A 23927-nucleotide genomic window follows, 5' to 3' on the forward strand; every position below is an offset into this window, starting at 1 on the left:
TTTTAACTGTTTGAAGTCTTTGTTGAAGTAGAGGTGGAGTGAAATCGGGTTAAACGTCGCTTCCAAGATTATTGTACTTACATAGCGACGTGCATGCATGTGTGTGTGTGTGGCTGCAGTTTAACATGAATACCCCACTAAGACACAGTATACTGAATCTGAGCTGACCAGTCCTTGTTTTAGCCCCATAATGCCAAGCGCCAGACAGGGTAATAACAAGTACCATCTTTTAACGTCTTTTGGTATGATCCGGCCAGGGATCAAACTCCGGACCTTCAGCTCCGAGCGGACTCTCTACCAGGCGGTTGTTGAAGTAGTCTTTTAGAGGTCATGTTGTTGGTCACATGGAAACCCTAGCACTGCTAGCGCTAACTATTGCAGAAGCAAGCACAAAAGCAATACCGGTAGTTCTCTAGTGATGAGTAGTGTTTGAAGTCGTGGAGGGGCTGCATGAGAACAGGTTGAGAATTGCCAATGAACCTCAAGCCTTTCCTGGTGTTAGCAATTTAAGAAGCCACACAGTGCAAATACTGGTAGCTCAGAGGAGACCAACATGTATTAAGCTTACCATCTGTAAGTACTAGGATAATGTCAACCCACAAGAGAAAGCAAGCATCGTATAAATGTGTAGTCTACAATGGTGTGAATTGATGGACACTTTAGTGATCATCAGTTGAGTAAACATACGTCCTAACAATGTTGGTTGGTCTTGTTTCTTGGTGTAGCGCAGTGTGCAGTGTCAGTATTCTCTAGAGGAACTGTGGAGATGTGGGGTAGAATAGGTCTTCAACAACCCATTCTTGCCTTAAAAGGTGACAATGCTTGTAATAGGTGACTAATGGGATCGGATGGTCAGACTCGCTGACTTTGGTTGATGTATGTCCTTGTATCCCAAATGCGGGGATCAATGTCTGGTCCAGACGCGATTATTTACTGACCCCATCATACAGCTGGAATATTGCTGAGTATTATTGCTTTGTTAAACAAAAAACAAGCCAACAAACAAACAAAGTTCCCTAGAGCAACTTTAGCATTTGCAAGTCCAGGCTAATAAAACAATTTATCATCCAAAACTGGCTCCCACAGGAGATATCGCTTGGGTGAGATCAAGCTTTTCTGAATCACCAATTGGCCAATATAGGTCACATGACCATTATGACCATTGGGACTACTTTTACCTAATAAACATCAACAAACATGGCCGACATAAACATCAAAAAGTTTTATTCAGGTGACAAAGTGTCAATTGATGGGTCTGGGCAAGCAACAATTGTTAAGAATGTTGGTGAAGGAAACTATCGGTGAAGACTGGATGGAATAGACTACGAAATGGAGCTAATGGAGACCAGAATCAAGCTCATCGGCACATCAAAGAGATCAGGTGGGCGCCCGTCATCGTTAACGTCATCAAGGTCAAGTCCAAGTTGCACAACTCCAGGGTCGAGCGAGTCCCGTACACTCCCTGAAACCAATCCCAATCCACGCTTTATCGAAGTCGATGATAGTGATATAGACAAAATGATCGATATGCAGGAAAATCAAAACACTGCTAGAAAGACCCTTCATGACATGAAATTGTTGAACCAGTTCTTATTGTCTATCGGCGAAAGTCGTCTTATTCATGAAATTCCACCCAAAGATCTCAATACAATAATCTGCAAATTCATAATCTCTGTGCGGAAAGAGGATGGGGGTGAATTTGAAACGAACACACTGCGTGGTATTGGTTCATCAATTGAGAGATACCTGCGCCGACACAATTACGGCTACTCACTTCGAGATGACACTGGATTCACTCAGTACAGAGACATAATGAAAGCAAAACAAAAACAATTGAAGTCAAAGGGTAAAGGTAACTTACCAAACAGGTGTGACGCTATATCCGACAATGAAATTGAAATGTTGAGGGAGACAAAACAATTAGGAAATTCGTCGCCAGATGCCATAATTAACACTCTTTGGTTTAATAACACCACACATTTTGGTTTCCGTGGGTTCGACAAACACAAAAAAATGTTGTGGGGGGATGATGAGCTTTGCGTTGACACAAATTGTCTGGAGTATCTCGATTTCACAGAAAGGGTATCCAAGACAAGACAAGGTTCCGATCCCAAGGGCTCTAGGGATGTTACTCCTAAAATGTTTGCCACTCCAAAAAATAAAGCTCGTTGTCCCATTGAAATGTATAAGCTCTACCGTAGTTTGAGACCTGGCGATTACTCCACTCCAGATAGTCCTTTCTACATTGCAAGCTTCACTCTCAAAAATCAAGGTTCATTACCAGGTCCATGGTTTAGAAGGCAAACTGTTGGTATCCACAAAATTCAATCCATAATGAAACGCATGGTAACTTCTGTGGGAATGTCAAGTGACAAGAAACTGACAAACCACAGTGCCCGTAAATATTTGGTGCAAAAGTTGAACGATGCAAACGTCCCACCGTCTCACATTATGCAGATATCAGGCCACAAAAACGTTCACAGCATCAATAATTATTCCCATATTAACTCTGAACAACACAGAGAAATATCCTCCATTCTTTCAGGATCAAAGACCAGAGCACTTGTACCGCGTTCTTCTGAAGTGAACAGGGAGGTAAACAATGCCAGCTGTTCGCGGTATAGCGAGGTGTGTCCGGTTGCTACCATGCCGCCTGCTTCGAACTCAACATGTGCTTCGTCGGTTTCATGCACTTCTTCAATGAAACGCGACCACATATCCTCAGTTTTTGGATCGAGTAACATTTCAGGTGGCACTTTTACGATTAATGTCAATTATGCTTAAAAAAAACGCCGAATTGCCGTAATAGACAGTGATTCCAAATCTCGCCTCTGCCGCAACATGGCTGCTCTCTACCAAGCATGACTGTACAAGTCACAAGGCTAGGGACCGAGTTCCCCGCCGCACACATTTGCGCATGCAGCCCGTGCGCCACGTGCTGTCCAGAACACAACACTTTAACAAGTGGTGCGTTCGCACAAATGTTTCTGAATGATTTGTCATCCTTCTGTTCAGCACTCCTCTCGCCTCTGCCGCAAACTTGCAAATGTCTACGTGACATCTCGCACATGATGATGTTATTTACTTACTGCTGTTAATATTTTCTTCCATTGAAATGTTTTTGGGTGATAAAGGCGCATAAAAATGCAATGATGCATTAATTTTGCCGTATGAACTGTGACTTTTGCGCAGATAACGGCAATTTTATTGTGCACTATTTTTTGTCAATGAAGGTACACACAAAAAATCTGTCGTTTGTTTTTATTCACATGACGTTGCTAAATGTATTCATACGCCAATTCTCTGCAGTTCGCCCCTCGAAAGTTCTTTTTTCGCATATTTCGATTTAAGAATGATATTGGATGATAAATAAAATCTCACCCTCGTGTCTTTTGATATCAAATATATCAACACTCGTAGATAAAAGTGGAAAAACTTTTATCAACTCGTGTTGATATATTTGATATCAAAAGACACTCGAGTGAGATTCTCTATTTACCTTATGTGAGAATTGAAAATAGTCTGCGTCTTGTGTATACTGTGTTTCCTGTGAGCATTGTGTCAGTCATACATCATTCAACCACATGAACCCAGCGGCTGGGAAAGTTGAAACATTGCATGGATGAACCAACAATGGCATCTCTGTATTAAGACCGGATATGAAAATGGCTTTGTCAGTTTAGGTACTTTTTCAAATATGTATGACAGAATGAAAATCATATATGCTGTATTATTTTTCAGAAAACTGGCCCCAGGAAGAAATGCATAGCGTGCAAGGTCGTTGCCCACACAGCCTGTGTTCCAGTGTTAGAGCAGGTGAGCTTCTGAACATTTATACTCGTGAGTGAATGAGAGAGTGAGTGAGTGAGTTGTATTTAATGCCATGTTGAGCAGTTTTCCTTTTACATCATGGCTTGCTTGCTTCGTTGTTTGGAAGAAGCTTGCCTTTGGCATTTTACACTGTGATGACGCCACAAGCAATGTTGCTGGCAGACTATTGATCAAATGGGGTCAAGTCTGGGATTCAGACTCACAACTAACAGATCCAGACACTTCAAAGGGAGGCAACTCTGCTTGGCTAATTTCATTGTCTTAGACAACAGGATACCTGTTCTCCCTACACTGAGATCAGACTTTTGTTTTCTATGGCCTGTTGGTTTTAAAAAATATATGATGACCAAATATAGGATAGCGTCATAATAAATCACAAAGAACAACGAAGAATGAAGCTGGTTTATTTTACTATAAAACATTGTTCTATCATGACGTCATTTCTGGAGATTCAAACATGAGCTTGCAACTTGATGACGTTGTAAATTGGACAACGTTATTATTGAGAGGGAAGTGTCTAGTGAGCTGTTCCCTGTAGAAGTAGCTGGGCAACATAGATAAACACAAAGGTCGAACAATTGCATCCAAAAGTGGGAGAGATGGGACATTCAGTATTGAATAGGTACAGATAGTTGACATGCAAATTATGAGAATATGCAAAAAAGACAGAATTTAACCCCCTGTTCATAAAATGGACTTGTCCGACATTGCCGAGGTCATATTCTTTTCAGAGAGTCATTTTGTCAACATCCTTAAAGAGGCTGTACATAATGTTGATACCTTATAAAAGGAATAAATGACGAGTGGGAGTTGTTTATTGTACAATAAAAAACTGCAGGGAGAATAATTATAAATACTACTCACATCGGCATTATTTCAGCCATATGGTGACAATTGTCAATGGGAAACTGAAGGTCAAAACTTTTACACTTCACTCCAAAGTGTGTGAGTATGTTTTTACGCCGCTTGAAGTAATATTCCAGCAGTGTCACGTGAAGCCAAAATGTGGAATATAGGTGAATTGTGATTGATCAGCATTCTAGAAGTTAGTGGGAGAAAAAAATAATGTTGTATGGTTGTTTAACAGTGAATTAATCCAATGGGAAACAACATTTAACCAGTGCAACAACACGTTGGACTATGCACCTGTCCTCTAAGATACTGTGAACAAGCTTTGGGTTTGGCCTGTTTGCTCTGTGTCTTGAACACTTTCTTGGTTTTTGTTCATGTCTTCCAACAATATAGTCTCATTGCATATCTGTTTCTGTTTCACTATTGAAATTGTTTTCATAATACACAAAAAAAGTTTTTGAAATAAATATACAGTTTTTTTTTATAAGATTTCACAAAACTTTTGGAATCACATGGAGCCCTTTCACTGTTTTTATCGAAAAATATGTGGCGCTTGATTATATATGATGTGACAGCCACTATTGCAATTGTTTTTCGTGCAACACAGTTCTTTAAAATAAAATTAAAGGGTTGTGTTTCTTATAAAATTTGACTTAACTCTGAGATTTACATGGAGTTCTTTTAATGTTTTCATCCTGAAATATGTAGTGTTTGATGACATGTGATGTGACATTATCACTCGCTTTTGTGGTTCGTAATACACAGTTATTTACATAAGTTAAAGGGTTCTGTTTTTATGAGATTTCATTTCACTACTTTGCGATTCACATGCAACTCTTGTAACATTTCATCCAGAAATATGTGACACTTGATGATATGTGATGTGACTTTTAAGCCGTCTGCTCTAAGCCGTCTGCTCCAAGCCGTCTGCTCCATGTCACATGACACTGAAACACAAGAGGCATGTTGCTGATTATGTTCTCAAGATATTCCTGTTGAAACACATTGAAGTTTTCTACGAGTCCTGGCTTGATACCCGGTTTTATCTCTCGACATACACATGACTGACTCCATCTTGGGGCAGAGGCTCCAATTTGTCATGATCACGTCTTTGATGATTTCTGAAAGATGTGTGTCGTGTCAGGGCTTGCTGGCATCAACCTTGATGCTGCGCTGGTAATTCTACAAAGGCATCTTATCAAGACAGGCATATTGTTCAAACCCATCCAGACATGCTTGTGAGATACGGACACATTCCTGTAATCCCGAAATATCTGAGTGAATAATTCATCCCCATGACCTGATGACCCACACACTGCAGAGTCAGGATCTGGTAATGCTTGACTTGTGCAATGTATAGAAATTACCCGATTAGATGTTCGGTTTGTCTTTAGAATAGGATTCCATGAATCATGAAATGCACAGTTTGTATTATGGTTGATGTGATGGCTGAACGATGGCAAAACAAGAGGGAAGTGCTTTGCATGGTGATTTAATCGGAGCTGAAAGCTGTCAAAGACTAACGAGTGTCAAGGAAGTGACATCATAGTCTCGTTATCTCGTATGACAAATGAGCAGGCGGCAGGAAGTGCAAAGGGTTCCTCTATATCGGGTTGAAATATGAAGTCGTGTTATGAAACTATCATCAAATATCAGCTTATTTCATATTGCCTCAGTGTTCCATGCTTTCTGTTCAATATGATCGCAAAATGTATGACTTGATTCCAGAATTATGTTTTGGGGCACACTAAGTATCTGTTTGTCTGTATATGTCCAGCAATATTCCAGCTATATGCCAGCAGTCTGTAAATAATCAAGCATGGACCAGACAATCTGATGATTGATATGATGGACAATTTGGGAAACAGTGGCATGAAGTCAACCCAATCATAAAGCCTGCCCACTAATCCATTTAGTTGTTTCTTGTGAAGTTGTTGAGATCCTGTATTCTTACCGTGAAGCCCCTCAGGGTACATAAATAAAGCGACAAAACCCTATCCATGTCCAATATTGAAAGACAGGGGCCAACAGTGACCCAGTCAGCTAAGGCAAAGCAGTTCACTGTGCAGAAATGTGTCCCTTGGGCACACAAGAAACCTAAGACCAAGGGTTCGAATCCCAGTACACCGTGATTATGTTTTTAGATTTGTTGGCACCATACACAGGCTTGTGGGTTTCACCAAAGTGGTAAATGTTTAATCAAGGCGTTTGTTGGTACCATACCCGGGCTTGTGGGTTTCACCAAAGTGGTAAACGTTTAATCAGGGTTTGTTGTGGCTGTGTACTCGTAATATTTGAAGCCTTGTATGGCCTTTGGCCTCTATTCTGAAGCCAGAGGGCAATGAATAGTCCATATGTTAAACTGAAATCTGAAAGACCCCAAAGACATGTTACGGCAGTACATTGTAAGGCTTTGGCACAGACGGGCAGGTCATTGAATCCCAATTGCGTGGATCGATGCTCATGATATCAATAACTGGATTGTATGGTCCAGACTCGATTATTTACAGACCACTATCATATAGCTGGAATATAGCTGAGTGCGGCGTTAAACAACAAACAAACAAAAAACAGCCTTGCATCTGATGTACACAAAGCAAGGCATGATGGTGGCAATTGCTACAGCACAATTTTTACACCTGAGAAAAGGGTGTTTAATAGCATGTGTCACAATAATCCATGTGTCTCCTATTGGTCTCACCATCTATTTCAAAATTTAGAATTCTTTTATTGGTGTCGTTTCTCATTCAGACCCAGTAACCAAAATTCCCAAATGACCCCAAGCAAGTCTACAATACCAAAATCTATATTTGTTCAGTTTCAGGGAGAGATTCCGCAGACTCCTGTCTGTTTTTATCAAAAGACAATTTAACAACAACCAAACCATATTTCAGTAACTAAATGTCAGCTATTGTAGGTGGCATGTATAGTACATGGAGGGTTATTTCTAGTTTATGTTGGTAGTTTGAAGAGGGTGGATATAAAACGCTGTATGTGAGTGTCTGCCTTGGCTTTGAAAAATGTTCACAATTAAACTCTGTGCATGTTATCAAGTGTAGAACATGCTGAAGGCAGTAAATATAGAATGTGACAGAGATGTAATTGTCAGTGAGTGATGTGAGATCTTTTAGACTGAAGTAGAAAAGTGAAGAAGATGTTGGAGGAAGGGTTCGTTAACCAAAAAGGTTTTAACAAGAACGGAATAATGTTCCTGTTCTTTTTACATTAACTGATTAGCCTAATGAATAGAAATCGGCAAAACGGAAAAATGGAAAATATAATAGTGATGTGATGAAGAATGCATCTGGCTTGTCTCTCTGTGAGATTAAAAGAAGCACCATGAAGCTGTGTCTCTATACCGTGCCACCTTGTCAGGTATACGGGGAATGTGAAAAGGCTTAAGGTGTTTTGTTGTTTGATTTCTGTCATCTGTGAGATTCTTTTCATTTTATTGTTTATGAAAAGAAGTACCTGTTACATAAAAATGGGTATCAGAAAGGCCATGACATTTATCACAACTTATCAGTACATTTTAGATTTTTTTACGGAAAATAACATACTTCACACTTACACATTCACTCTAGAAATACAAACATACTGTATATATCCAGTTTGCATAAGTGGTATGTCAAAGGTGTTGTAGGGAGGTGATATATACTGGAGCAGACAGGATGAAGGCGGTATATCAAAGGTGTTGTAGGGAGGTGATATATGCTGGAGCAGACAGGATGAAGGCGGTATATCAAAGGTGTTGTAGGGAGGTGATATATACTGGAGCAGACGGGATGAAGGCTGTATATCAAAGGTGTTGTAGGGAGGTGATATATACTGGAGCAGACAAGATGAAGGCGGTATATCAAAGGTGTTGTAGGGAGGTGATATATACTAGAGCAGACAAAATGAAGGCGGTATATCAAAGGTGTTGTAGGGAGGTGATATATATTGGAGCAGACAGGATGAAGGCGGTATGTGAAAGGTGTTGTAGGGAGGTGAGATATACTGGAGCAGACAGGATGAAGGCGGTATATGAAAGGTGTTGTAGGGAGGAGATATATACTGGAGCAGACAGGATGAAGGCGGTATATGAAAGGTGTTGTAGGGAGGTGATATATACTGGAGCAGACAGGATGAAGGCGGCATGTGAAAGGTGTTGTAGGGAGGTGATATATACTGGAGCAGACAGGATGAAGGCAGTATATGAAAGGTGTTGTAGGGAGGTGAGATATACTGGAGCAGACAGGATGAAGGCGGTATATCAAAGGTGTTGTAGGAAGGTGATATATACTAGAGCAGACAAGATGAAGGTGGTATATGAAAGGTGTTGTAGGGAGGTGAGTTATACTGGAGCAGACAGGATGAAGGCGGTATGTGAAAGGTGTTGTAGGGAGGTGAGATATACTGGAGCAGACAGGATGAAGGCGGTATGTGAAAGGTGTTGGAGGGAGGTGATATGTACTGGAGCAGACAGGATGAAGGCGGTATGTGAAAGGTGTTGTAGGGAGGTGAGATATACTGGAGCAGACAGGATGAAGGCGGTATGTGAAAGGTGTTGTAGGGAGGAGATATATACTGGAGCAGACAGGATGAAGGCGGTATATGAAAGGTGTTGTAGGGAGGTGATATATACTGGAGCAGACAGGATGAAGGCTGTATATCAAAGGTGTTGCAGGGAGGTGATATATACTGGAGCAGACAGGATGAAGGCGGTATATGAAAGGTGTTGGAGGGAGGTGATATAGACTTGAGCAGACAGGATGAAGGTGGTATATCAAAGGTGTTGGAGGGAGGTGATATATACTGGAGCAGACAGGATGAAGGCTGTATATCAAAGGTGTTGTAGGGAGGTGATATATACTGGAGCAGACAGGATGAAGGCCGTATATGAAAGGTGTTGTAGGGAGGTGATTTATACTGGAGCAGACAGGATGAAGGCGGTATATGAAAGGTGTTGTAGGGAGGTGATATATACTGGCGCAGACAGGATGAAGGCGGTATATAAAAGGTGTTGTAGGGAGGTGATATATACTGGAGCAGACAGGATGAAGGCTGTATATCAAGGTGTTGTAGGGAGGAGATATATACTGGAGCAGACAGGATGAAGGCTGTATGTGAAAGGTGTTGTAGGGAGGTGAGATATACTGGAGCAGACAGGATGAAGGCCGTATATCAAAGGTGTTGTAGGGAGGTGATATATACTGGAGCAGACAGGATGAAGGCTGTATATAAAAGGTGTTGTAGGGAGGTGATTTATACTAGAGCAGACAGGATGAAGGTGGTATATAAAAGGTGTTGTAGGGAGGTGATATATACTGGAGCAGACAGGATGAAGGTGGTATATCAAGGTGTTGTAGGGAGGTGATATAGACTGGAGCAGACAGGATTAAGGTAGTATATCAAGGTGTTGTAAGGAGGTGATTTATACTGGAGCAGACAGGATGAAAGTGGTATATCAAGGTGTTGTAGGGAGGTGATATATACTGGCGCAGACAGGATGAAGGTGGTATATCAAGGTGTTGTAAGGAGGTGATATATACTGGCGCAGACAGGATGAAGGTGGTATATCAAGGTGTTGTAGGGAGGTGATATATACTGGCGCAGACAGGATGAAGGTGGTATATCAAGGTGTTGTAGGGAGGTGATATATACTGGCGCAGACAGGATGAAGGTGGTATATCAAGGTGTTGTAGCAAGGTGATATAGACTGGCGCAGACAGGATGAAGGTGGTATATCAAGGTGTTGTAGCAAGGTGATATATACTGGCGCAGACAGGATGAAGGTGGTATATCAAGGTGTTGTAGCAAGGTGATATAGACTGGCGCAGACAGGATGAAGGTGGTATATCAAGGTGTTGTAGCAAGGTGATATATACTGGCGCAGACAGGATGAAGGTGGTATATCAAGGTGTTGTAGGGAGGTGATATATACTGGCGCAGACAGGATGAAGGTGGTATATCAAGGTGTTGTAGGAAGGTGATATAGACTGGAGCAGAAGCAGGACAGAGATGATATAGTGGAGGAGGGTGCGGAAGTGTGTAAAACAGGTCTGTGGAGAAGCTAACACAATGTCCAATGCTATTACTACGTAGACCCGTGATGAGGACTTCTATTATTTATGTTCCAGGGTAATGATCACACATGTTTTAGCGCCAAGTCATGCACAATTCACAAAGTTTCTCAACATTCAATAACAAGACATCGAAAACTTGGTAATTAGGAGCAAGTGACTTCGATCTTGAGCAACTGCTGAGAGTATATATAGATAGCTGCGTACAGATAATATAATCATATCAGCATGACAAAATCTCTGCATAAAGTATTCTGTTTTGTTACTGGCTGGAAAAGTAATTGTGTTTCGCCATAGGTGTTTTTATCATTATGTTTAGGAAAGTCGCAAGCACAGCTGTGAACACAATTTGAAATTGTATAATATTCCACAGAGTTCCTGGAAACAGTCTTGTCTCTTCTCTGAAAGGTTTAATGGGGGAAGTTTGAGGATGACAATTCACAGCTGTATACACAGTATACTGACTCCGAGCTGACCAGTCCTTGTTTTAGCCCCTTAATGCCGAGATGGGAGACAGCCTAACAACAAGTACCATCTTTAAAAGTCTTTTGGTATGACGCGGCCGGGGATCGAACTCTGGACCTTCCCTCTCCAGGCGGAAAGCTGGTTAGCAGTAGTAGAGCTTATTTGAAAGTGTTTGTTTGCAGTTCTGTCATAATTTTTCAAGAAAATATAAAGCATTGATGACATTTGTCCCAAATTGGTTTCTGGAAAGTCCTTTGAAGGGAAAATAACCAAAGCCTAAGTACCATGTCATAATAGTCAATTTATTTCTGTCAAAGGTCAAATTACCAACTTATGACTCGTGAGGGGGGCAGGGGGGGCCCAGTCGTCTAAGGCGCCGCGATTCGCTGTGCAGAGTTGCGTTCCTTGGGCACGCCATAAACCTATGATTGTGGGTTCGAATACCGGTTTGCCCCGATTATGTTTCTAGGTTTGTCAGCACTATTCCCGTGCTTGTGGGTTTCACCGAAGTGGCAAACATCTGAGATCTGCATCACTTCGGGCTTTCCTCCCACATTAAGCTGCCACACCGTGATAAAACTGGAATACTGCTAAAAGCGGTGTTAAACCAAACTCACTGACTCACTAAAACTCGTGAAATACTTTTTAAATACAATAATTTACTGAAACCAATGTCACATGTCGTTGGCAAGAGCTCATGACCCTGGTTCAAATTTGTTTTTATTTTTATAATTTTTCAATTATCTATTCAGATCTTGTGTATATGGTCAAGTTTAGATATACATATTGCAGTATTAAGGATCATGGTTTTAACAAACTCATTATATATTAGATCGTTGTCCTAGCATACATGGTAAACGTAATAAGTTTGGTCTGCTCCCAGCCCCTGGTGTTTGCCCTGCACTTGTCACTAAACTTGCCAGCACTGACATCTTCTTGAGGTTCATTGGGGAGTAACAACCTTGTGATTACTTCTGCAAATGTTTGCATCAGCAAATGCTGGGGTTCAGAGTGACACATGGCCTTCATCCAAGTCTACTGTGTCAAAATATAGTCATCCAATTTATCCTGTCTTGTTCCTTTTTTGATGATATGTGGTACCATTCTTCTCCCAAAGTAGGGTCTTTGTTAACTAGGTAAGATCAACACTGGAATATTAAAATTAAATTTCTTTCAAGATTTACTATAACTGGGATATTCAAATATTACCAAGCATTGAGTGAGGGTACTGTTTTTTTAAAAACAAAAGGGCATTCCAAACACACCTATCAGCTAAAAATAGATCAGGGTAGTCTGCGTCTACATAAGGAAACTTTTGATTTACATTAAGTTGTCACCAATCTCATTCATGTGGTACATCTCCACATGAAGATCTGAACATACTTCCATAGGTGATGGCATCAGGTGAAGTTTCTAATCAGCCAATCAGATTCAAGGCTTCTTTATTCTCGGGATGAGTGAGTTAGCATTCAAACCACCATATTTTATTTCTCTGTCTTGCTAACGATTATAATCAGGAGATCTATATGCCAAAAATAATGAGTGCCTTGGAATCCTGGATTTAGTCGACTGGGTTACCACCCTTGCCGAAGTTACATTTTGGCTGGACTAATGAGTCTATGCACAGTGCAATCAAAATCACATGATGAACTGGACATCCGGTTCGCAAACAACATGGCTTTCAACATGCAGATTTTGGTTGCCTTCGGGATTTGCAAAGTATGTGCACCTCCAACTGGGCGTCGACAGATATTTTGTAAGTCTTTTCATGTTTTTCATCAAGCTGCTCAAGTGATCTCATGCACTTTGCGAAGTAAAACCTGTTTTATGACAATATAGATCTTGATTACCGATCTTGACTGGGTGCTGTCGTTTTGTTTGAGCAAATGCAAGTGATATGAGAGGTTTAATCTGATTGGTCAGTAGGAGGGACATAAAAGGGGCATAACTTGTAATAGCCACTGGTGGCGCTACGATTGAGCCTGGAAATTCCAGCCTACTTCAGCATGGGTTGGAACTGGAATATTTAGCAAGTTGGTCAACTCCTTGCCTCATGAGTGAGTGAGTATGGTTTTATGCCGCTTTTAGCAATATTCCAGCAATATCATGGCGGGGGACACCAGAAATCGGCTTCACACTATGTACCCATGCCAGGAATCGAACCCAGGTCTTCGGCGTGACGAGCGAATGCTTTAACCACTAGGCTACCCGACCACCACCCCCAACCCCCCCACCCCCTTGCCTCATGAAGATGCATATGTCTGGCAACTTCTTTTCTGGACTGGATGAAAAGATGGATCTGAAATTTTAGCAAGATGTCTCGCATCATAATAAGATTCAGATGTGTTTATCTGGGTATAACAGCTGTCTCAACAACTGATTACCATAAATCTTATCTTTCCATAGTATTCAAAAAGTATCACTTGCAGGGTTAACCAAAACAAATTTGTTTACATTTGCTTTGTGATTTATATATTTTATTTTCTATATTTAACATATTGCTGATGGGACATTAAATTTTAACTCCCTCATTTGTGCACTGTATTTTTATATTGATAATGTTGTTGAAGATAATTGAGAAATCAATCACCATGTGGTTGAGTGGTAATTGTTGGTTTAAATGGTTTTCTTCACAGTGATATTGACAGACTGCTTCAAGGTCGTCATCATTGATCTGAACACATTAATCTCTCTCTTTTGTGATTTCTGTCCTGAAAAAACAAGATGGATTTTATGATTTTAGTAAAGGAGCCGCTAATGTACTTCCAGATATTTGTCCTAGTTATGATAAAACACAAGTATGGCTAGGACAGCTAACAAAAAGGACTCGGGAAATTTATTGCTTGATAATGCAGGCCAACATAATGCATCACTCTTGTTTCAGTACTACTATCCCACATTTCATAGCTCTTTAAGCAGTTTCTCATCAGACTTTTTTTGTTTAATTAATTTAAGGAAATGGTCTATTTAAAGGAAAGCTTTTAGCCATCAGTAATTTGTTTGAAGGAACGCAGTATTTCTGTGGGATTGTCATAGTGGAGTTCGTCCGTTGTTATTCATAGTTAACGACAACGTGCGTCAGCCGGCTAACGAAGTTTCTTTACATTGATAGGAATATGTTTTTTTCATTTTATTGTCTATTTCTTTCAATTTGTTTCCCTCGTCATAAAGGGCAGTGACTCGGCGATCATGTCCCTTGGACTGGAGACACAGTTTATCTCCTTGTCTGCTTATAACGTGTAAATAGGCGATATTATTCAGGCATTATGGGTAACTCGGTTGTGGAAATCAAATTCTCGGTTGTGCTATTTTCTCTCATTTCCTGTAATGACTTCAGTATAAGTCTGTCGTGTACAAAGACAGGGGGGTGTTCTGGTAATGTCTGCACACTGTGTGGATTGAAGGGGCCTGTAGTCTGTGGAGGAACGTAATCAGGCCTTGGACAAGGGATGAATCGAAGGACACTCAGTAATGAAAGTTCAAATTAAGCTTCCCGAGGGAATGAGGCATTAATATTGCTCCATTGATTTAATGACAGTCGCTTCCACTGTCCAGCATGTCTATGTCCTGATGTCCCATCATGCAGGCTTTCAGTACAATCAAGTATATATTACCTTATTCGACGTATTAGATTGGAGAACACTATTTTTTACAATGATTACAGTGTTAAATTTGATCATAGGCGGAGGGTCCTCCCCCTCCTCCATTTTTGTAACCAAATGAACGTGGTAGGCAGTACAATTATCTGAGTGTGCATTTTGATATTTTAGACCCCTCCCTTTCAAAAATGCTGATCTCCCCTTGTTGATGAATATTTATCAGGACAACTTGGATGTGGCTGGACAGGTTTCAGTTATCGTGCAACATCATCCATTGTATCATGACATCATAGCATTCCAGAGTGATGTCATGTCTTCTTTACAACTGAGGGAGTGCATGTAGAGAGAGAGTGCTATGCGAAAATACTGATTATTTTCAATAATGATATTAATAGTATATTTATATGGCGCTGTACGCCATGCGTAGGCATACTCTAAGCGCTTAGACATTTATTACCCCAGGCAATGGATCAGTGAGCACTCAACAATCATTCTCAGCTCCCTGGGGAGTATACAACCCAAGCTGCCAGTTAGGCGCTAGGAGGTCAACAACCACATTACCATCTCATCCTACCGGGTACCCATTCACTGCTGGGTAAACAGAGGCACAATTCAAACAAAGTCACTTGCCCAAGGAGACACCACATGTTCTCCATATGCTTCAGTGTGGGGCAGGACCGAAGCCCTAGAAACTCTCAGGAGCCAAAGTACCACACATGATCACCCATCCAAGGACTCGCCGTGACCGACATTGCTTTAATCTGTGACCAACATTAATGTTGTATCTTTCCTTGCTATGTCAATGTCAAATGTGTGATTCTCCTGTTACAGGCATTGTTGTAAGTGGGAGGTTTTGATCAGTGCTGATGTCAGTAAACCCCATGAGGTGTCCAGAAATAACCTTCTCTTCGATTTTGTCATGTTTTGGGGACCAGATGTCTGTATATGCACATTATTTATCACTCATGAACATGTCATATTTGCAAATGAAGAGGTATACTTGGTTAATATTTGATTAAATGCACTCTATGAATGCAGGGATAAGATGAAAATTAATAAAAAGGTTAGATATATGTTTTCGTGTATTGTTTATAAAAACATTTGAGTGGTGGGATCACTCCACATGTCTGAACCAAACCAGTACGTTCATGAATGTTTTATAGACGTCAGCTCCTCGATACATGGATGCAGATTTATGTATGCTAACGTGTTCAGCTTTTCTCATGGATTTCATCTCAAAACCAGCTCAATCACTTTTTCCCGTTCCCACTGTCAAAAATATTTTTTCAGATTTCCTTTCAGTGGGAAATTTTACGGTTTTGGCATCATTGTGGAATCAGGTAAAGCTCACCTGGGCGAAGATTAGTGAGTGAGTTGGGCGTAATGCCACTTTGAATACTGTAAACAGGGAATTTTTTGCGACCGTTTTATTATTGCAAGTTTTGCGAACGAGACTCAATCGCAAAAATTAAAAACGCAAAAATAAGTATAAATAATACATGCATACTTTATTCATTGCAATACGTCATCAAATGTTGAAATCATCAACCAGAACTACAAGTTACTCAATAAGTTAAAAACACAAATGAATGCAGAATGGTCACACAATACATCACAAATGACAGTGTAAACAGACCAGTTAATGTCACTGTTACCTCACAGTAATCCTGCCTTCTTCCAACCTTGCTTGATTGCGTCAGTGTCCTTTGCAATTTTGTCCACACATGACATGACACTGAGTTGAGTCAATTATCGTATTTGATAATTAGTCGCAATCTCTTCCGGTCAACTTTCCGGCCAACTAAGAAAAAAAAAAGCTTCGGAGAGAAGCTGTCTATTGTTTGGTACGCGAGGGGTCATCTCAACACGGCAACTCGCAAAAATATCTCGTCGCAGTATTGTCTTAAGCGTGGTATTCGCAATATTTTAACGGCGCAGAAATAAAGCTGTTTACAGTAGTATTCCCGTTATGTCACAGCGTATCAGCTAAATGTGGGAGGAAAGCCTGAAGTGAAGCAGGTCTCCCATGTTTACCACTTGAGTAACGCCCATGAGCGGGATGGTGGAATCTAAGATCAATGTTTGTCGTCCTCTGTAAAATGTACTTCAGCATCTCAGAATCTACAGGGCCTATAAGCTAAATTTTGGCAGTGATGATACCAGCATTGTAAGTTGATTTTCTTTTATCTTAATCTTATTGAAATGTTATCTATGGTAGGCTTGCGGCTTCTGAGCAAGGGCAGTGATGTATGACATCAGAGATCTTGGAAATCAAGTGCCACATGCCACGTCGCTAGACTTGGACCCCCATGTTCTTGCCGTGAACCCCAAACACTTGTTACATAGAGTCCCTTGTACTCGTGGTCAAGTGGTAGAGCATCTGGCCGGAAATCGGAAGGTCTGGGTTCGATCCCCAGCTGTGTCATACCAAAAGACATTAAAAGATGGAACTTGTTGTTATCCTGCCTGGTGCTCAGCATTTGGGGGCTAAAACAAGGACTGGTCGGCTCGGAGTCTGAGTGGAGTATTCATGTTTAACTTTGGCATGGTATTGCAGTGGTCTGGCACTGTAAAATCGGCATTAGTCCGGTCTAGTACAACCAGTCGCTCACACGTGCATGCACATCACTATATAAGTGCAATAATCTTGGACACGTCGTTAAACCCCATTTCATCCTGCCCCCACTGAAGAATATATAGTCCCTTGTAAATCAATGCTTCTTACAAATTCTTGCTTTTGAAGGTGCTAATAGTGGACACTTCTCTGTGTTATCACTGGAGGCAATGGTTCCCGACACTGCTGATGCAGACCACGGAGGCTGCATGGACTTTAGGCCGTATTCAATACAGAATCTTGATTTTGAACACACCAATAGAGAAGTGGTATGACTAGTGGCAATGTTCTTGGGCGCTGTGTATACCTAGTAAGATGGGCGAGAAGTAATGGCTGCCGGGATGTGTTATTGCTATCCTCAGTATCACACCGAGCAGATGGCAGATGTGACATGAGCAAAGAAACCTGAGTGTTGGAAGGTCATCTACTTCAACACTGCATCTTCGGCATTCTCCCTACAAAGCTCTCCATATTCAGGTCAAGATGATAGCATGGGCATTGTTTATAAACTTGTGTCAGTGGAAAGCCTCTTGAGAGCTCTTTCAGGATGTAGGTCACTGAAGCCAAAGAATTTTAATTGCAAGTAAATTCTAATAGTTTTATATGTTGAGTCTGAGCAGAAGGCATAGTGGTTCTGAAGGTCAACTGATTGCAGTGAGAAGGACACTAGAGTGACTTGGATTCCCTGACAGCTGAGTAATAACAGCGACCAGGCCTTGTTTTATTCCCATAATGCCGAGAGCCAGGCAGGATAACGAATTGTACTATCTCTTAGCGTCTTTTGGTATGACATGGCCAGGGATCGAACCACTGCTGCAGTCAAAAGACACATCAATGAACGACAAACACTATCTTTCAATGCTGGGATCATCACTGCAAACGTTTAGCTTAAAGGCCTTGTAGTTAAAGAGATGTTGAGAACGTAAAATTTTACAGAAGACGACAAACATTGATCTTAGATTCCACCATCCCCTGCTCACGGGTTTCACCAAAGTGGTAAACGTTGTAGACCTGCATCACTTCAGGCTTTCCTCCCACATTAAGCTGGCACGCTGTGACATAACGGGAATACTGTTTAAAGTGGCATTACGCCCAACTCACTCACTCACTCACTCACTCGCCCACTTATCTTCGATACACTGACTCTTAAGAGAGGAGACAACTCCTGTATGATGGCTTAGATGAATGCATGTAGTGTTCCTGCAATAGATATGACGTCATGGACCCGCCATTTGATAATCTTGGGGATGGTGGAGTGGGGATGTTTTCAAACAAATATATTGTCCCTGAAAATTCTTGAAGAAATAATTATGCTTCAGACCTTTGAAACAAATATGAAATTGCCTGCCACAAAAATTAATTTGTTGCAAGGTGTTTTTCTTAGAAAAAAATTCAGGCTCATAGTTTTAATATAAAAATAAAAAATATCTGTTCAGCAGCTGGAGCTGAAAAAATGTCAAATCTCAGCATCTCTAATACAAAGTCCCAGCCTCTCCCCTCCCCCGAATATCAAATAGTCACTACCTTATTCATCTCAGATTTCGTCTGAGTTTTAAGTGAGTGAATGCTGTTAATGCCATACTCTGGAATATTCAAGAAATAACATGGCAGTGAAGACACCAGGTGTTCACAAAAAGGGAAAGCAAGCCGTCTTTCTAGTAGCACCGGCCACACATAAGTCCACAGCACAGCTTGTTCATCGCAGGCGACCGACCGGTCACTCCACACCGTTGTGTCCCGCCAGAAACCTGGGACGGTCAATTGAAACCCGAGATTCGCTTTGATAATGTTTTTAGTTTGTCAACACCATAACATACGTGGGTGTTTTGGCTAATTTTGAAAGGGAATTTTTTTTACACCCACCGATCAAAGGGATGAGAGAAGCACTCGATATCGTAAATGGATGTTACTTTGTTTAGATGGTCATCTTGCATTTCAAACAGATTTAGCATTTGTCTTTCCTCTGCTATTCGGACACACCCAGGAAATGTCATGCTAACTAAAAACTAGATATTCCGATGGCCACATTTAAATTTATTTTTATTTTAACCAAACCCAAGCTACTCCGTAGGCTAAATTCTGTAAAGTTTTAAATTACAAATAGTATGACACTGTTGCATTTTCAAAGGATTTGAGGTGAGAGCAGGTTGGAATGATTTTATGCAGTTTTTTAGAATACATTCTGACTAACATGTTAACAGCAGTGAAACTCACATCCATCATATACAACAGAAGGTTGTTTAAAATAACTGAAAAAATATAACATATGTTTCCTATTATATCATCAAACAAAATCCTGACAGGGGATATAATGGTTATATTTTCCTGCGAGAACGAAAATCGATCTCTAATTAAACAATCCATGAATATCAGACAGCATTTTAGCAGCTTTGGATGGGTCCTGAAATGTCCTGTCATTCAAGGTCGCGGATGCAGCTGATGGCACTCAGATATTAAGATGGGAAAACATTAGGCATAAGACTGTTCTATGTGCACATAAAAATACACTATGGCATTTTCAGGAAAGTAATTATGAGATGTTCATACTAGTGGACATATTAATGTAGAACTGAGGGAATTGACAGCATGCTGATCTGCCTACGTCTGCTCTGCAGCTCCTCATGAGTGAGTGAGTGAGTTGGGTTTAAAGCCACTTTTAACAGTATTACAGTTATATCGCGGCGTGTCAGCTTAATGTGGGAGGAAAGCCCAAAGTGATGCAGGTCTCAGACGGTTACCACTTCAGTGAACATGTATGGTGCTGACAAACCTAGAAACATAATCGGGGCAAATTTGGATTTGAAACCACAATCATAGGTTTCTGTCGTGCCTAAGGAATGCAGCTCTACACAGCGAATCGCGGCGCCTCAGACGACTGGGCCACCTGTGCCCCCAGCTCCTCATGAAGGTCATGATGATGATGATGATGATGCTGACGATGACAATGTTTCTTATCCATTTGTGATTATTAATTTGTAGCTCACCTGATTGAAAGTAAAGTGAGCACTTGATTGAAAATGAAGTGAGCTTTTGTCAAGGCCTGCTTGTCAGATGTCCAGCTTCTGCATCTGTATAAACATCATCCCACCTCAGAAACAACTGGACCAATGAAGTTGAAACTACATGCTTATCCCTACCAACGAAACCCCCCAATTTCTTCAAGGGGTTCCAGTCTGATTTCCTTAATTGCCACTATGACAGCTGTATTAAAAAACACTATTTGTGATAAAGACACGATCATTTGGTATATGTAATAGCAGGTAGTGGGGCTCAACACTTATGTTCCCATTTTGGGGGTTGCAATATTTCAAAATTTGGCCTTTGACCTTTGCATCAATATGCTGAAACATGATTGTTCCGTCAAATGATGATACCCCAAATTTGTTGATTTCTTATGTAGCCACCCAGAAAGCTCATATCAGTCAGACTTGAGGTCAAAGATTTCCTGAGTACTTCAAATTTGTTTCCCTGTGGAGATGCCGGTCAGAGTAGGTCCCCAGTACTTCAAGTTTGTTTCCCTGTGGAGATGCCAGTCAGAATAGGTCCCCAGTACTTCAAGTTTGTTTCCCTGTGGAGATGCTAGTCAGAAAAGGTCCCCAGAACTTCAAGTTTGTTTCCCTGTGGAGATGCTAGTCAGAAATGGTCCCCAGAACTTCAAGTTTGTTTCCCTGTGGAGATGCTAGTCAGAAAAGGTCCCCAGAACTTCAAGTTTGTTTCCCTGTGGAGATGCTAGTCAGAAAAGGTCCCCAGAACTTCAAGTTTGTTTCCCTGTGGAGATGCTAGTCAGAAAAGGTCCCCAGAACTTCAAGTTTGTTTCCCTGTGGAGATGCTAGTCAGAAAAGGTCCCCAGAACTTCAAGTTTGTTTCCCTGTGGAGATGCCGGTCAGAAAAGGTCCCCAGAACTTCAAGTTTGTTTCCCTGTGGAGATGCTAGTCAGAAAAGGTCCCCAGAACTTCAAGTTTGTTTCCCTGTGGAGATGCTAGTCAGAAAAGGTCCCCAGAACTTCAAGTTTGTTTCCCTGTAAAGATGCCAGTCAGAATAGGTCCCCAGTACTTCAAGTTTGTTCATTACTACACTTGTTGGACATTAACTTTTTGGGTATGAAGTTATCAACCCCTGGTATGTCAGCCCAATCCTGTTCATTTATAGGCTGCTGTGATATTCATGGAATACATCATCATTAAACAACAAAGTAGTTATGTAAACCAAGTGGCAGGGATTAAGTTGCTGGCATACAAATGTCTTCGATGAAGCTGGTTCAATTAATACAGATGCTTGTCAAGTGAAATATTTATTCAGACAATTAATTTAAACAGAACAAGTTAGAGATCATGAGTATTTGGGGGATATTTTTATAAAATTATGTGCTTCATGTTCACAACAACAAATGTCCTCCTTCACCCCCAACCCCCCCCCCCCCCCCCCCCCCCCACCCCCCTCCCTCCCTTCCCCTAAAAAAGAAGCCCTATCTTATTTGTTCAGTATATATCCACATAAGCTACAATGGTGTGTCATTATAGTTTGTCTACAAGACATCAGTCTTTGTCATTGAGCTGTTCTCAGTCAACCACTACTTTGCATCAATATTCATGCAGCAGTTCTGCTGAACCTCAGTGTTAAAGTAGGGCTATGTTCGGATGTTTTGACGAGGCCTTGGATTACACGTAAACACCCTCCACAGAGGCCATGAGTATTGGTCAAGCATGGAGCCGTCGACATATACGTGTTGTGAACAAGTAACTGAGGGAAAAAAACATCAAACAAATTAATCCAGGCTTCAATTATTGGCTATTGACAAAAATAAGGTTGCTCTACAGAATTAGCTAGGGTGTGTCTTGCATCTGGATTAAACGTGTAGTATTATCTGATTAGTGCTAAATGTGTACATATTTTCCAGGAATGGTCAATGTGTGTTTGTGCTCCAAAAATGTGTTGTTGCTGAACATGGCTGTACAAATCACATAAATGATGAAAAGCTGTGTCATTCTAATTTTCAGATTGGCATTTATTAATTATCAAATGGATGTTGACAAAGTCGCAGACATATTACTGCACAACTCCGTGACTCTGGGATAGGTATAAGAGCACTGAAAGTGTGTTACACATTAATAGTACAGAGGTATGAAGGCTTCTGTCTCGACCTTATGAGACGTGGATGGCTTCTACACCCCACTGGGCAGCGTTCACTGAGCACATACATACTAACATGCAGTCTGTCGGCTTATCATTGAGAGACCAGACCTGTTTTCTTTCCTGTTTACAGGTTTTCTTCATCAATGTTGCTGCTTATATCAATGCTGGAACTTGTATCAACCGGTTCATGCTTCAAATAGTTGTAAACTGCTGATGCCGCATAAACAATATTTATTCATCATTCAATATATTTCTGTGTTGATTTGAGGTTTTAAAAATAATACAAAAAATTGTATTTTTAAAATCACACTAAGGAAATAGTTACATGATTATACGTAATTTAAATATTTTATGTATATAAAAAATTGTTTTCATTGCTGTAACCATGGCAATCATATTTAATCCCTTGTGGAATTCTCGCATGATGATTTAATAGATTTGTGGCACGCAATACAGTGTATTGTGTTTTAATATCATTAATCCAATTCAATCAGGAGCTAGATTTATTATTGCATGATGCCTACTATATGGTATTTTGTGTATTCCACACTCATCTTTTGGGATTTTATTTTTTATTTTATGGGGGGAAAATGATATCCTTAAATTTCAGAGGAAGTCTTTGCTGGAGAGGACAAAGAGTATGTCAGTGTAATTTAGTTTAACAGACTAACGGGATCGGGTGGTCAGGCTCGCTGACTTGGTTGATGCATGTCATCGTATTCCAATTGCGTGGATTGATGCTCATGATGTCAATCACTGGATTGTCTGGTCCAGACTCAATTATTTACAGACTGCATCATATAGCTGGAATATTACTGAGTGCGGCGTTAAACAACAAACAAACGAACAATAGCATATGAGGTCACAATTATTTCATGTTACCAGGGATGTATCTGGACCTGCTCACAGGTTGATATTCGGCCTTAAATCTGAAAAAAGTGTGAGTAAAAATTCCTACGTGGATAATGTGGACCAGTAAAGAAGAAGAGCCCTGAATGCTTAATTCTACATTATTGCATTGAATGCAAGGTTACAATATAATGTTAAAATGCATCTGAAATTAAGAAAGTAAGAACTATAAAAAATTTGGAATATATAATAATATTTTCCCAAATTGTCTGCCAGGACTTCACATAGTTTCCCTGTGTTCGTGTGTATGGTAAGGGGTGGTCAGGTAGCCTAGTGGTTAAAGCGTTCACTTGTCATGCCAAAGATCCAGGTTCAATTCCCCACATGGGTACAATGTGTGAAGCCCATTTCTGGTGTCCCATACTGAGAGATTGCTAGAATATTGCTAAAAGTGACGTAAAACCATACTCACTCACCCACCCACACACCCACTCACTCACTCAACCACTCAACCACCCA

The 23927-nt window shown here is 40.7% G+C and overlaps 1 protein-coding gene across 9 annotated transcripts in view; it reads left to right on the top strand.

Moving 5' to 3' along the window:
* LOC139475031 (diacylglycerol kinase zeta-like) overlaps nt 1-23927 on the top strand; it is a 369426-nt gene that overhangs the window by 291740 nt on the left and 53759 nt on the right. For all 9 annotated transcript variants that reach the window (XM_071258254.1, XM_071258253.1, XM_071258248.1 and 6 more), the window contains one exon: nt 3742-3816. In XM_071258254.1, coding sequence (XP_071114355.1) covers nt 3742-3816 — 75 coding nt within the window. The remainder of the gene's footprint in view (nt 1-3741; nt 3817-23927) is intronic.

Source organism: Haliotis cracherodii, unplaced genomic scaffold, assembly GCF_022045235.1.
Source record: "Haliotis cracherodii isolate W230 unplaced genomic scaffold, xgHalCrac1.p SCAF_3, whole genome shotgun sequence".
In the NCBI taxonomy this organism is placed as follows: domain Eukaryota; kingdom Metazoa; phylum Mollusca; class Gastropoda; order Lepetellida; family Haliotidae; genus Haliotis; species Haliotis cracherodii.